This window comes from Xenopus laevis, chromosome 2S (assembly GCF_017654675.1).
Source record: "Xenopus laevis strain J_2021 chromosome 2S, Xenopus_laevis_v10.1, whole genome shotgun sequence".
NCBI lineage: Eukaryota > Metazoa > Chordata > Amphibia > Anura > Pipidae > Xenopus > Xenopus laevis.
This window is the reverse complement of record NC_054374.1, coordinates 146,484,509-146,500,734: the sequence shown is the minus strand read 5'-3', so window position 1 is coordinate 146,500,734 and position 16,226 is coordinate 146,484,509. Positions and strand designations below refer to the sequence as shown.

General features: G+C 40.0%; 1 protein-coding gene across 1 annotated transcript in view; it reads right to left on the bottom strand.

The window, feature by feature from the left end:
* Positions 1–2,005: 2,005 nt before the first annotated feature.
* The window catches only part of ubl3.S (ubiquitin like 3 S homeolog), a 75,557-nt gene continuing 61,336 nt past the window's right edge, over positions 2,006–16,226 (bottom strand). The window contains 3 exon segments of the mRNA NM_001092437.1: positions 2,006–3,063; positions 5,570–5,647; positions 12,767–12,853. Coding sequence (NP_001085906.1) covers positions 3,011–3,063; positions 5,570–5,647; positions 12,767–12,853 — 218 coding nt within the window. The 3' untranslated portion in view covers positions 2,006–3,010.

The following is a 16,226-nucleotide window of genomic DNA, read 5'->3' as shown; positions in this document are numbered from 1 at the left end:
AACTGGGTTGCTGGGAGAGCAGAAGTTAGCACTTCACACGTGCTACTTTGTATCTCCAGTACCGTATATACTCGAGTATAGGCCGAGTTTTTCAGCCCTCAAAATATGCTGAAAAACTCTACTTCGGCTTATACTCGGGTCAAGCGCATAAACGGTCGCCGGCGTCTAAGAATGGGAGCAAAAGAATGTCTCCAAGAATGGTCGCCGGCGTCCAAAAACGGGACGCCGGCACCTCTAATGGGAGCAGAAACCCTCAATTTTTTGATTAAAACTTGCCAGAAGCTGCTGCATTTCTCACCCTAGGCTTATACTCGAGTCAATAAGCTTTCCCAGTTTTTGGAGGCAAAATTAGGTACCTTGGCTTATACTCGGGATGGCTTATACTCGAGTATATACGGTAGTTTAGTTTAATGAGATTAGTCGCCCGGCAACAAATCTCCTTTTTCTTCGGGGCGACTACTCTCCCAGAATTACCGGCGGGATGGCACTTGGATAGATTCGTTTTTCGAAATCGCCCGACAAAGAAACTTCGGGTGACTTTGGAAAACAAATCAATACGAGTGCCATCCCACTGGTGATTTACATTTTAGTTGACGGGAAGGCAGTTTGGGGAGATTAGTCACCCCAAAGAAGAGCAGAATTGTCGCCGGGCGATTAATCTCCCCGAATCTGCCTGTGTGCCCTGACCCTTAAGGTTAAGAAGCTTTTTAGATTTTAACCAAATGCTAGAGACAGACCGCACTCACATTGTGACAATTGACTTTATTATATAGTTATACAGGAAAATCTCATAACAATCCACTGTCAATTGGATTATAAAAGTAATCAGCAGGATTAATTTGAAGAAACCAAGTACATTGCATTGATTTGCAGTCTCAAATGATTTTTTTTTCCAGTTTTATCAAAACATTGCTATAGGGTTACAAGTCCCAGGCGTTACCAGCAGACTAACAAAAAAAAAGAAAAAAAGAAATTGCACTACGATATTCTTTTATTTAATTACAGAAGTTTCTATATCAGTACAGGTTGCAGGAAGAAAATGTTTAGTGCTATTTACAACAGAGATCTCTTTAAAACTGCCCTATACAAATTTTAAAGGAACAGTTCAGTGTAAAAATAAAAACTGGGTAATAGGCTGTGCAGAATAAAATATTTCTAATATAGTTAGTTATCCAAAAATGTAATGTATAAAGGCTGGAGTGACTGGATGTCTAACATAACAGAACAGAATACTACTTCCTGCTTTAGAGCTCTCTAACTCGGAGTTAGTCAGCAACTTTAAGGGGGGCCACATGGGACATAACTGTTCTGTGAGTTTGCAATTGATCATTTAGCATGTATGGCAGATTCAAAAGCAACAGTTATGGCCCATGTGCCCCACCCTCAAGTCTCTGATTGGTTGCTTCCTGGTAACCAATCAGTGGAAACCAAGAGAGCTACAAAGCAGGAAGTAGTGTTCTGGCTATTATGTTAGACATCAAGTCACTCCAGCCTTTATACATTACATTTTTGGATAACTAACTATATAAGAAATATTTTTTATTTTGCACAGCCTATCTATTTACCTAGTTTTTATTTTTACACTGAACAATTCCTTTAAGTCAGATCAGTATGATCATTGGTTTATGACCTAATGCATATGCAGCATTCAGAATAGCGAATCAAATAACCGCAATACGTTTAAACAATACTGACCGTCTGAAGAAAAAAAAAAAAAAATAATAAAATGACACAGAATATTTTCAAGGGACACCTTTGAGTATACAGAATGACATTTCAACCTGTATTTGTTTTCAAAAGACAAAAGCAATTGATAGGTATATCGCCCTAATATTCTACGCCAATCTATAGTTAGATTCTATAATAATGCATCTTATACTTTGTTTTTTTTTTAATTAAATATAATCTACACATATTTGTCATTTCAACCAGGAAGACTTTCCTTCCCAGCAAAAAAAAAAATATAAAATCGTTTATATTTTTTTTTTTTATATTTTTTTTCTCCTTTTTAATGAAAGTCGCTTCATGCTTTTTTTAATGCTGTGCAAATTTCTCTTAGCATTTTTCTGTGAAATGAGAAAAATGGCATCTTCCGTCTGCTGGGAGAGTTAACGTTGTTGCAAGCACTGGTATGAATGCGGATTACAGGAGGAAACGGAACTGGTGCTACGGCCGAGGATCTGCCGTTAATTCACTTACTGCTCAAATGAAGTCAGCGTGGAGCCGGTTGCTAGGTGGCGCATGAGTATTTAGTACTGGAAAAACATCAACGCTGGATATTAAAACACAAAGTTGATTAGTTCATGAATAATAAAGGTGTATGCAATACAGGAAAACTGACCCCTCCCACATTAAGGCTAGGAAAGGCACTCTCCTCGCTCGCTTGCTTGGTATGGACCTGCATGCAACTGTCGCATAAGAGTGCAGCAAACCGTCAACTACTCCTACTAAGTCCTCTGCAGAGCGCTTTCAGTTTACAGGCACATTTTGTTTTTTTTCTTCCCCTTTAGAAATAAACTTAGGAACAGCCGTCTCCACCTACTCTGTGTGTAGGGGTAGGAGTCATGTTACTAATACTTTGCTTTTCAGTCTGTGCTCGCTACGGTATCCAGTGTAGAACTCTGTATTGTCAGATTGTGTATAGCTACAATTATTTCTCCGTTTAATAGTGCGACCTGAGCCTAAATCCACTGAAGACTTTTTTTTTCCTGATGCAGCAAGAACGATATCGTTATTAGTGAACCTATTGACTTTCCCCACTCGCCAAGGAGACTGAACGCATTCAGAAATGAAAAATACTACAACATATTACAAAGTTACTCTGCGAGGAAATAAAAAGTGTTCTGGATCTCTTGAGAAAAAGAGTTCTGGTCATGTCTAAGGTCCATGGAGAGAAGGACGGGTTGGTGTTATTGTTGTTCTAAGGATCTGGGAAGCAATGGTCTCCTTTATTCCAGCAGCATGAAAGACAAAGACTATATTACATCACACTTTGCAGACACATCGGGATTTACAGGATTACACAGCAATTGCTCTCCCCGGTCTTCTCGCGGTTTCTCTGACCTGCAGATAAATAAAGAGACACGGAGTTCACTCGCAATCAGCTTTCTGGGGACACGGATACTGTTCCCTGATTTTGGAGGTCGGAATGAAGGCTTAAGTCTCTGTCTGTGGCATGTCTGAGATAAACTACGCACACAATATCGCTACTAAGAACGTACACAAACAAGGACGGGGACAGTTTATTATGGCTGTTGCGACAGTCATGTCCCCCATCATCGTACAACGTGCTCTATTATACCAAGTTTCATAAGTTCATTGAGCAAATCAGATTTGTCTTACAGGTAGGGTTGCCTCCTTTTTTGGAAAAAAATACCGGCCTTCCTGTATATTTCGTTTTAGTTCTGATAGTCTCTGTACAGCCTATGAATGTACTCTGTGTTGTGGTGCACAAAATGGATTTTAAACAAATCAACACATTTGCTGCCGTCTGAATTAATCCATCTGTCAAAGTTCAGGATTATATACTTGGCTCTCGCATGGGTTGGAATAGATGTTCTTACATGAAGGAATGGAAAACCCACAGCCCAAAGGAAGGCAGAGTTTATATAATGATTTGCATTCCATTATGCAGTATTACGTTTCCTAGGTTTCCCTTAGGTGCTCAGTGCTGAGTGATCTTTCCTTTCCCTGAAGCAGCCCCTCTCCTTTTATTTGGTGCCTGTGATACAGTTACAATTGGCTAACGTCTCCTTCTTACACAGAGGACTTTGTGTTATTGATGCCAGTGTATCTGACTGACAGTGTTACAAATTGTACGATGAGCACACGGGAATATGTTATTAGATGTCCTCCGTCTATTTGCACTAACATAAATACCCCTCTAGGAATGGAAGAGGGAAGACCAATAAAATATCAGTTTTACGGTTTTCCCCCTACAGGAAGAGGTACACAAGGCACTGTCACTGCATTTCACTCTTGGAAACCCACATCAAGACAAGCTGCAGAAAGACTTTGGGCCATTGTAACTGCTGGGAGTTGTAGATCAACAAGAAGTATATGATTGCTGCATTAAAGGAACAGTAACTTCAACAAATGAAATTGTTTTTAAAGTAATACAAATAGAATGCAGTGTTGCCCTGCACTGGTAAAACTGGAGTGTTTGCTTCAGAAACACTACTATTGTTTATATAAATAAGCTGCTGTGTAGCAATGGGGGCAGCCATTCAAAGGAGAAAAGGCTCAGGTTACACAGCAGATAAGCTCTGTAGAACATAATGGTGTTATCTGTTATCAACCGGTGGGGAAAAAACCCCGTACCCCCACCCCCCAGGCAAACTACCCCCCCCCCCGGGAAATGCCCCGTACTCCATACTTACCCCTCGGCACAGATTATTCCAGAAGTTCCTCATGTCCATCTTCCAGCTCCTTTGTAAACTGACTCGGAGGTCTGTATTCATGCGCATGCCGTTTGCGACACCTACACATGCGCGGAATTACATGGAAATTGCCGATCTCTCAGTCAGCTTACCGAGGAGCCAGAAGATGGATGCGTGCAACTATGTTGGAAGAATCTGCCCAGAGGGGCAAGTATGGAGTATGGGTCATCTCCCCGGGGGGGGGGGGAGTTAGCCTGGGGGAAGAGGGAGGGCTACATGGGGTGGGGGGTACAGGTTTTTTTTTCCCCACAGGTTGATTTCTCCTTTAAAAGGGTTGTTCACCTTCCAAACACTTTTTTCTGTTCAGTTGCTTTAAGATTGATCCCCAGAAATAAAAACTTTCTTCAATTACTTTTTTTTACTGTTTTTCCAAAATCTAAGTTTAAAGTTGAATGTTCCTGTCTCTGGTGTTTGAGTCTGGCAGTTCAGTAATTCAGCTGCAGACTCTGAACTGTTACACTTTTGCAACATTTAGTTGATACATTTCTCAGCAGCGTCTCTGGAATATTAGCAACTATTGTATCAATTCTAACAGCTGTCTGTATGAAACCCAGAGATTCTGCTCAGCAGGGAGAAAGAAATGTATCAACTAAATGTATCCATTTAGAACAGTTTACAGGGTCGACGACCCGCCCTCCCAGAGCTGCTTTAGAAGGTGAAAAATTACACTTTACACTTCAATATTAGAAAAACGGTGACTTATGGAAAATAGAAAGTAATTGGAAAAAGTCTTTATTTCTGGCGATCTATATGAAAACAACTAGTTGTTTAAAAATGAACAACCCCATTAACCTGTGCCATATAGCCTTTTTTCAATTTCCACCATTGCTACACAGCAGCTTGTTTATATGAACTATAGTAGTGTTTCTGAAGCAAACACAGCAGTTTTACCAGTGCAGGGCCACATTGCATTATATTTGTATTATTTTAAAAACAATTTCTTTTATTGATGTTACTGTTCCTTTAATGCAGCAACATGACATTTTCATTACTTTAAAACACTTTCATTTGTTGGTGTTACTGTTCCTTTAATGCCTCACGAGGAAACATTAGTGCTGAAATGTAGCAGGACTCACAATGCATGGAGATAAAGGGAAAGTGAGCAGTGCAGGTTCTGGACTTGTACAAACCTTGAGAGTTTGGCTCTGGCAATGTCTCTCTAGCGACCAAGTGCATCACCGTTGTCTTGCCAAGGGGAAGTTTTAAGGCTGCAGAAATGAAGAGACAAAGTGAGAAGAGAAATCAGAGTTGGCACCATTTAAACATACGGTAAGTACAACATAGGGGGGAATTCACAAAAGTGGAGAGAGTTAATTTTTGGAGAAAAATACCTTTTCCATATTCACAAACAGAAATCCGCCTAAATTCCGACTCAACCTTTCAAGAAAGACAGTTTACAGATACTTTTATGAATTTGTCTTTCAAACGACATTTTAAACGACATTTTCTCCCGACATTTTAAAAATGGAGTAAAGCTCAGTGTAACTCTGAAATTCAATGGCTGACTAAGAGCTAAAGAGTAAGAGCTAAAGACAAATTCAGAAAAAAGTGTCGTAAAAATGTCGTTTGAAAGACAGAATCTGAAAACTGTCTGTTTAAAAGACAAATTCACAAAAGTGGATAGTACGATATTTGGTGCGTGTATGGTGGGAGACGAGCAGACCGATATCAGCAGAAGACTTGGACATCAGTCGGCTCGTTGATCAAGCTGGTCGAAAATTTTTGATGTTGAAGGCACCCGAACATCGGCCATTGTTAGTGCTGAATCGTCAGATACAGGTGGAATTCTATTGTTTCTACTTTTATATCTGACGAATCAGCTCTACATGTCTGTATTGAAATGAACAATGTCTCCTGGAAAGATCATCATTGTAACGTCTATGGCCACCTTAATATACAAACTTTAAAGTCTCACTGGCTTAGGAGCATCATACTGATGTTACTGGGATTCATATAAAATAAATTCAATTCAAAATTAAGGAAGAATGGTCATCTTTAGTGTCTCCCGTCAACAACTTGATAATGTTTAATATTGAGGCAATGTCACGCGGGATGTTTTTGTCGAAGGCAATAAATCTTGACAAAACGTCCCTTGTTTCCTTACAAGTTGCTAAACTGTAAATCGTTGGTAGAGGAAACATATGCAGACCGACATCTCATCTGGAGGAACCTTCGGAAATTTGCAGAGCTGTGCAGGTTTTCCCGCCAGAGATTTGCAGTTTTAGCCCGTGGAAATGACTCCACAGGAGATTTTGCATCCTACAAGTCCAATGTAGTTGCATGTGATGAAATATAAGCTAAAGTGTAAATTACATGGAACACGGTACACCTGTCAGAAGGGAAGCCTGCGTGATGTGGTCTCATCTGAAGAGATACAAGTCTGATGGTGTACGACAGACTTTTTCTTCTCATTGAAATACAGACTGTTGGATGTAGATGTACGAACAAACACCCCGTCTGACTTCTGGCACATTTGTCAAAGGCCAAATTTCAAATTCATGAGGCAATTTGGCAGGTTTTAGGTGGCGAATAGTCGAATTTGAGTTCTTAAAGGCCATAAAATGATAAATCTCGAAAATTCAATTTTCTTAAACTCTAATCGAATTTTAACAATTCCCAAGTCGAATTTGACAGTTTTGGTCATCAAATTTGAATTTTCAATTCAATAAATCTGCCCCTGATCTAACTTACACTACAGCTGTGGGCATCAGATCCATCACAATACTCATTTCTGTTGTGTGCTGTTGCATGACAAGAGTCAAGACAAAATCTGACCCACAAAATCTCATCAGAATCTCCAACGAAGTTCAGACAAATATCAAGAAAACAGTAAACAAAATAAAGGAACCGGTAAACAAAGGAAACATTCATATAGGTGGAAAATCAATCCATGGCTATAAAAACCCAATGGAAGTTAGAACTACATCTCAAAAGAGAGCCTCGACGCTCCTAAAGAGAAAAGTTGGCAGTTTTTGTCCGATCAACTGCCACCTTGTTGTCATCACAAATTGAGAAAATGTTGCCATTGAGGACTCTGTTTCATTGTACAGGTATGTGACCTATTACCCAGAATGCTCGGGTTTTACAGAGAACGGATCTTTCCGTAATTTGGATCTTCATACCTTAAAGCCATACACTATTAGTTCCGCTAGTTTGGCGAGATCACCAAAGGAGCGGATCTTAACCCGATATGCCCACTAATGGCTAGGCAATATCGGGTGAATCTGAACGTTTGGCCCAGGGGCCGAACAATTGGATTACAATGCTGTGAATGGGTGGCAGGACCGCATGCAGTCCTGCCTCACAGAAAAAAATCAAACTTGCCTGATCGATATCTGGACGATTTTTGGGGCTGATATAGATCGGGAGGACCTATTGGGAGCCCCCAAAACGGGCAAAAAGCTTCTGAATCAGTCTAAAGGACCAATATCAGCATCTTTAATCTGCCTGTGTATGGCCACTTTAACTCTACTAGAAAATCATGTAAACATTAAATAAACCCAATAGGCTGGTTTTGCCTCCAATAAGGATTAATTATATCTTTGTTTGGATCAAGTACAAGATACTGTTTTATTATTACCGAGAAAAGGGAAATCATTTTTACAATTTTGGATTATTTGGATAAAAATGGAGTCTATGGGAGATGGCCTTTCCGTAATTTGGAGCTTTCTGGATAATGGGTTTCCGGGTTAACGGATCCCGTACCCATATTAACAAAGTAACATTTTTTAATAATAAAAATATTTTAAAAAAGGTTTATTTTACAAATTTGAAACACAGTAGACCCGTTGGCAAAGCCTGAAATAATTTTGAGAGATTAAAAAATACAAAAAAAAAACAAACAAAAACGAACGCTTTTGTAATGCATATATTACAAAATAATAAGGTATGTGATGTAGAGTTCTTTATAATGGACGGTAACAAGGTAGCAGCATTTGTGCATCAATTTCACACTAAAAATAATAAATATGATCTGTGTATTATGTCTGTCTCCTATAATTAAAGGAAAATCCACAAGATGGCACCGTTGTACTGCCTTTACAATAGCCATTCCTCGGGGAAATCGAGTTTTTGCCAAATAGATATGAATAAATTCAACCTTTTTATTTGAACCATCGTGTTTTGCAGCAGAATTGTGCAAGCACCCCCCTCCCCAACTAAAAACCCCAAACATGACTTTCTCTCGATGACAGCTAGAAATAACCAGAAAGGCGGTTTTGCTTGCAGCTCATCAGTGTGTTTGGACATACATGGTCTGTTTATTTGTCATTTGGACTACTGACCCTTTAAATAAAATTGCTAATAGTTAGGAAACTGCCTGAGAAAAAGCTGCTGTTTTTCACAATTATTTTTCACTGTAAAATTAAAAAGGGATGCGCAAGGAAGTAAAAAATGTTTTCGCCTTCCCATCCCTAATTTGCATATGCAAATTAGGATTCAGTATTCGGCCGAATCTTTCGCAAAGGATTCGGGGGTTCGGCCGAATCCAAAATAGTGGATTTGGTGCATCCCTAAAACGAACAATAACACCAAAAAAATAAGGTGTTTTAAAGTAATGACAATATAACGTAGTGTGGCCCTGCACTGGTAAAACTGGTGTGTTTGCTTCAGAAAAACTATTATTTATATAAACAAGCTGCTGTTAAATAGTGGATAACAGATAGAAGATAAGCTCTGTAGAACATAATGGTGTTATCTGTTATCCGCTATTTAACCTGTGCCATATAGATTTTTTTCAATTTCCGCCATTGCTACACAGCAGCTTGTTTATATGAACTATAGTAGTGTTTCTGAAGCAAACACACCAGTTTTACCAGTGCAGGACAACACTGCATTATATTTGTATTACTTTAAAACAATAATAAACAACAACAATAATAATAATAATAAACAAAAAAGGAGCTTCCAAGCATTGTGTAACAGTGCCTCAGGAACAATTTATCATCACAACAGAACATTACAAAACGATTATTGCAACTATAATTATTACTACATATATTTGCAAATTAAGACCTTACATATAGTATAGCAAGACCTAAGCCAACTCCCATGTATATTTAGTCACTTAACGTCAATGTGCCTCTGACATGAAACTTGGGCCATGGCTACTGTAACACTGAGTGGTTCATCGCTGGCAGAGAAACAAAAATAACTACCTGAAACTGCACCTCTGCCTCTATGTACACAGCGTGATTGTGTCCTGAAAAGAGATTTAGGCAAATTTGTTTGTGCAGGCTGCCATTAAAGGGAAAGGCTGGCAAACAGATCGCTGAGGCTCAGTGTGAGGAACAGTAACACCAAAAAATGAAAGTCTATCAATGGAATTACAATATAATACTGTGTTTGCTTCAGAAACGTTACTATAGTTTACATAAAGAAGCTGCTGTGTAACCATGGGGGCAGCCATTCAAGCAGGAGAAAATGAACAGACCACATAGTGGTCAACAGTGTAAGTTCAAAGTATAGAACAGAAGGACAAAGTCGCAGGTTAACTGCTAATGTGCAATTTGATTGTAGTCCACACGACATGTTTCGGGCACATCTGCCCTTTTTCAAGTGCCCGAAACATGTCGTGTAGACTACAATAAATTTGCACAGGCTACACATCAGCTTGTTTATATATATATATATACACACACACACAAGTTTTACCTGTGCAGGGCAACAGTACATTAATTACTTTGAAAAACTTCAGTTTTTGGTGTTACTGTTCCTTTAAGCCGTGCTCTACTGTGTGAGCACTGTGTTTGGGTAATGTGTTGCTATGAGGTTGTAAAGTTATTTCCCAAGAGCTGAAGATGACAACAAAAATATCAAACCCGGGAAATGGTTCGTGTATGTGATGAGGCAACATTACAACTTTGCCTTAGGTGGCCCTCCTGCAGAGGCAGTAAAAGAGCTGTTCAATGGAGAAGATCATGAGGTCCAACAGATCTTTGAACAGGAAGATCAACATGCACACCATAGAAAAGAAGAACAAGTTATTTGTACCGAAAACTGACCCGTATGGTCCAACTGGGCTTTGGTGCTTTAGGCCTGTGTCATCCCTGCCCCAGCTTCAGGCAGGGCCAAGCCGACCGGGCACCCTAGGCAACCTCACTCCCCAACCCCGTGTGCGCGCTACAGATAGGAAGGGACAGAGTGGGAAGGGGAAGTGGCAGATAGGAAGGGACAGAGTGGGGAGGGGAAGCGCCAGAGGGGAAGGACAGAGTGGGGTGAGGAAGCAGCAGAGGGCCTGAGTGGGAAGGGGAAGAGAGCAGCAGTGAGGAGGGGCAGTGGCAGAGGGGAGGGCCGGAGTGAGGAGGGGAAGTGGACATTGGCTGGAGTGGAGAGGGGAAGCAGAAGAGGGGAGGGCCAGAGTGAGGAGTGGAAGAGCCAGAGGGGAGGGACAGAGTGGGGAGGGAAAGCGGAAGAGGGCCGAAGTGGGGAGGGCAAGCGGCAAAAGGAAAGGGACAGAGTGGGGTGGGTATCAGCAAAGGGCTTGAGTGGGAAGGGGAAGCGTCAGAGGGGAGGCACAGAGTGGGGAGGGGGAGTGGAAGAGGGGAGGGTCGAGCAGCAGAGGGAAGCGACTATGAACTAGGGGTAGGCCGAACAGGTACCTGCAGAGCATCCCCCTATTGTTGCACCCTAGGCAGGTTCCTTTCTGTCTATCCCTAGTTCTGCCCCTGTACCATGAAGCGTTTCATCTCTCGGTGGGAAATCTCCACAGAAGTGGATGATAAAGCACCTGGCAATAAAAAAAAAAAAACAGCAATGAAACTCAGTAACCGCCCAAAATCACCACATGTAGAGTGTTGTACATGCAGCAATTGCAACTAATGTGAAGGGCCGTGTATTGTCGTGGGGGTTCATCGCCCATGGCAGAGGAGGGGATTTCCCACCGGGTAATGAAGCGGCATGTGACAGCGCAGGAGGACCATGGCTATGAATGCCATTTGACTCCTGTTTATAGAAGTAAATCCACTGTATTCTACATGTCATTTAAAATGTGAAAATGGTAAAATGGTCTGCATTTGGCCTGCATTCTTATTAACTATGGAGATAACTTGCCATATAATCGCCCAGTCATCTAGACTGATTTAAGTCAGAAGCAAGTAAACAAGTTTCTCAATTCTCTCGTGAATAAGTTCTATGTAATGAGATCCCCCCTCCTTGGTCCTGTTTATGCTCTAAGGGATAATAAAAGAGGAGCTGAGTATAAATGATTACACTGGGGAATATAAGGAAGGAGGAAGACGGTGTTGTAATCACTGAGAACAGAAAAGAGGAGGAAGCGTAAAAAGAAACCATTCTCCACTGGTACTGTTTAATTTAAAACATAACTTCCTTATTAAAAAGCCTCAGTGATGTCCCATAGGCACTTGACATTTTTTTTAGTTGCTTGGATAAAAATTGGTATCAACACTTAAATATCTACATTAAAGGGTAATATAAGCTTCATCAAAAACTTTCTAAATATAATTAGTTAAATATTCTGCATTGTTTCTGAAATAATCAATACTAAAATAACTGATTCTGGTGCAAACAAATTCTAACAAGATAACTGCCTTTTGCACAAATCCTGCATGTAGAGAGACATGATGCCTCTAGTACATCTTCTAGGCAAAAGGAGCCCCCCTATAAGATATATTGGATCTAACTGCCAATGAATATCTGACACCCAACTCCTGCATGAAGACAGAATGAAGAGAAACAGATGCTGAGAGAGGAATAGTGAAGATAAACTTGATTATTTCAGAAACGTTGCAGAATTGTTAATGGAGTGTATTTGGAAAGTTTCTTATTTCAGTATGCTGAAGCTTATATTACATTATTCACAATAGTTCCCCTTCGGGGCTGGACTGAACGAAAAGTCGGCGGTGAAAAGAACGCGACACGACTGTCGGATGTGAACACAGAAAGCAGCGTCTCCATCAGACCGAGTAGTTTTAACCTGCGACTTTTCATTCAGTCCAATTTTATCTTGACACGTGCGTCTCCGTCTGACTTGTCGTCTGCGTTTTTCACCGGGCGCCGATCCAAAAAAAAAAAAAAATGTTCGTGGAGTCCAGCCCTTAAAAATAAACCCACCAGTCTTTGCAAACATAAAGCAGCAGTCGCTAGGTGATCAAATAATAGCGATGTGCTAGGGCATAACTAGTAAAGGCCAGAGCTTTGCCCGCCAGCTCACCCACTAACTTTGGCGCAATAATTATTTTATGGGACAGGCATACATCATATCCCTAAAATGCATAGCTGTTTATTATTAGGGCTGGATTTCATTTTACAACCACATTTTTGACGCAAGGGCAACTTTGAAAGATATAAGTCATGATGAAATATTGTACCTCCTAAAGTCACATTGCCGTGAAGAAACCGTCCTTGATATATAAGCCGAAGTATATTTGGACTGCTGACTTGTTCCTCCTCCCAATCTGAAAAAGAGAGAAATCTTTATCAAACACAGTTTTTTTTCTATAACAGATACACTGACCTTATAAAAGCTAAAAAAAAAAAAAAACCCTGAAAATATGAGTAAGTAACGCAAATATTTAGTTTAGATCAGTAAATTATACACATTTTAATACCCACTTTCTTTATTGTTGCACCCAGTATCCATTCAGTCATAAGAGCGATCCTCTGAGGTTCATGATTTGGTCAGGGCCCCCTTGGCACATAACAAGGGTGCAGATACATGAAAGCTACAAATTATGCCATAGTTCAGTGATTGTCCAACTTTTTTATTTAGTGACCCAAACTTTGGCCATGCCCCACATTAGTTTATGATATTCGTACAGACGTAGGAAAATATTTACATTTACAGATAGATAAATTTTATCTTGCTAAAAATCAGGCATATGTTGATGAACAGGCATAGGACAAGTGAGAAACTAGTGATGTGCGGGTCGGGTTATTCCCAACCCGCACCCGACCCTAACCCGCCCTCCCTCAGACTGCACGCATTCGACTTCCTTTTATAGACCCGCGCCGACCTGCCCCGCCGATGACGTCACAAAAGGGGCGGGGCAAGCAGGCGCACCGCTATAAAGCCGGAAGCAGGCATTTGAAGGTGGCGGGTGGGGAGAGCAGGAGAAGAGCTCAACCCGCACCCGCCCATGAAGAGGAGTGCAAGGTCGGCCCGAAACCCACCTGACCCATGGATAAACCCGCGGGTATTGGGCCGGCCCATACAGCACTATGAGGAACGCATTAGCACATTGACGCAACGCTTGTCCTATAGCCAGCTTGTACTGTATTGTAATCCACACGATTGGATCAGACTGATATGCCTTGGTGGTGGGCATATTGGTAAAAGATCCACTCGTTTGGCAACCTTGACATATGAGCAGATTTGTTCAGTATAAAATTGTTCAGTATAAAAATAAAATAAAACTGGGTAAATAGCCTGTGCAAAATAAAAGAATGTTTTCAATATAGTTAGTTAGCCAAAAGTGTAATGTATAAAGACTGGATGTCTAACATTATAGCCGGAACACTACTTCCTGCTTTGCAGCTCTCTTGGCTTCCACTGATTGGTCACCAGGCAGTAACCAATCAGTTACTAGAGGTGGGGCACATGGGTCATAACCGTTGCTTTTGAATCTGAGCTGCAGTCTAAGGATCAATTGCAAACTCATTGAACAGTTATGTCCCATGTGCCCCCCCTTAAAGTTGCTGACTCAGAGTTAGAGAGCTGAAAAGCAGCAAGTTATGTTCTGTTCACATCCAGTCACTCCAGCCTTTATACATTACATTTTTGGCTAACTAACTATATTAGAAACATTTTCTATTTTTCACAGCCTGTCTATTAATCCAGAGTTTATTTTTACACTGAACGGTTACTTTAAAAGTATGGCCCGCTTATGGGGTGGTGAAGTGTAAGATCATTTAATATGTAACAGTTTTAAGTTTTGAAAATAAAAGTTAACTGCCAACTCCATATATAGACTGCTGGCAAACTGCCATTATATGGGCATAGGCAATCTGTTTGCTGTTCCATCACATTGCTCACCACTCTTACACTGCATTTTTATGTATGATTGAGAATGCATTACGCTCTCTTTCTAGGTTATTTCTTTGAGTGGATCATCCCATATGATTTTTCATTTATCAGCATACTCTGGTCAAAGCCTGCAGATGATTGGATACGCAAGCAAAAGTATGCTCAGTGAATGTCTGAGGCGTTCCAGCAAATCACATTGGCAGGCAATTCATTATTTGGACAATGTGTTTGGTGAGCAAACAGGGAAACTATGCTTCATATTATATGCTTGTGTGTCATGTGCAAGACCCCTCAACACAGATCCATGTAACTGGAACATTAGAAGGGGACATACAATGCAAGCTTTTAAACTGTGTCTTCTTATAAGAACAGTAACTCCAAAAAATAAATGTGTTTTTAATGAAAGACAATACAATATATTGGTGCCCTGCACTTATAAAACTGGTATGTTTGCTTTAGAAACACAATTATAGTTTATATAAACAAGCTGCTGTGTAGTCATGGGGGCAGCCATTCAAGCACAGGATACACAGTAGATAACAGATAAGAAGAATCCCATTGTATACTACAGAGCTTATGTTATCGGCTCTATATCTTGTGCTTTCCTCCTTTTTCAGCTTTAAATTGCTGCCCCCATTGCTACACAGCAGCTTGTTTATATAAACTATAGTAATGTTTCTGAAGCAAACACACCAGTTTTACTAGTGCAGGGCAATAGAACATTATATTTTCATTAATTTAGGGTACTTCTATTCTTTGGTGTTACTGTTCCTTTAATGCATTACCCCATTCTTTCTCTCAAGCTGACATTCTCTAGTGATCGCAATGAGATAATTAGCATGGCAGTCTGAACATTTAATTTTATTTATATATATATATATATATATATATATATATATATATATATATATATATATAGACCAAAAAATGACCAGCAACACCAGGATTTCAGTGAAAAAGAAATGTATTCATGTGTGCATATTTAGCCAACGTGACGTTTCGGTCCTCTCAGGGACCTTTCTCAAGGCAACTATGCCTCCCATTACAACAAGTTTATATAGCCAATAGTGAACAAACAATTAAGGAAGTGACATCACCCTATTAAATTGATCAGTGCAGTTTTAAGAGCATTAAAAGCTTATGATCTGATATACAAAAATTCCCACATATCATTAATAAGGGTGATTAAGATACAGTTATAATATTATATAAAATGTTAGAATATATAAAAAGCTCTAAATAACAGTTATTTGTTGTGAGTCCTGTGTATATAAAGTGCAGAGTGCAAAGTGCAAAAAGATTTTAAAATATTATAAATATTATAAACATCTGTATCTAGTCTGTCATGGCTCGAGACCCCTCAGTGAATTATGTTCATATTAATTTGATTTAGTTTACTTTACTTTTATATTTTTATATTTTTATATTTTTATATTTCACTATATGTCTCCAATCCAACTGATCCATAATATATGATTATATGAACATGTCCACGGAGTATATAAGCCATACTGATCAATTACTATAGTCTATCTACTTATCCTGTGGCTACAAAACAATTTAACTGCAATGCCGTATTTAGGCCCCTTGGAGCCACGCAGTCCAGTTCATATGTCCAGAATGCCTCCCTCTGGAGCAACATACGGTCTGTGTTCCCTCCTCTTGGGGTATCCTGGATACAGTCGATAGGCATACATTTAAAAGAAGAGGCAGGATGTTTAGCTTGTAGCCAGTGTTGGGCTACTGGTTGTTTAGATATATCCTGTTTGACATTTTTCTTTGGTTTAGGTTCCAATGCTGCCCGG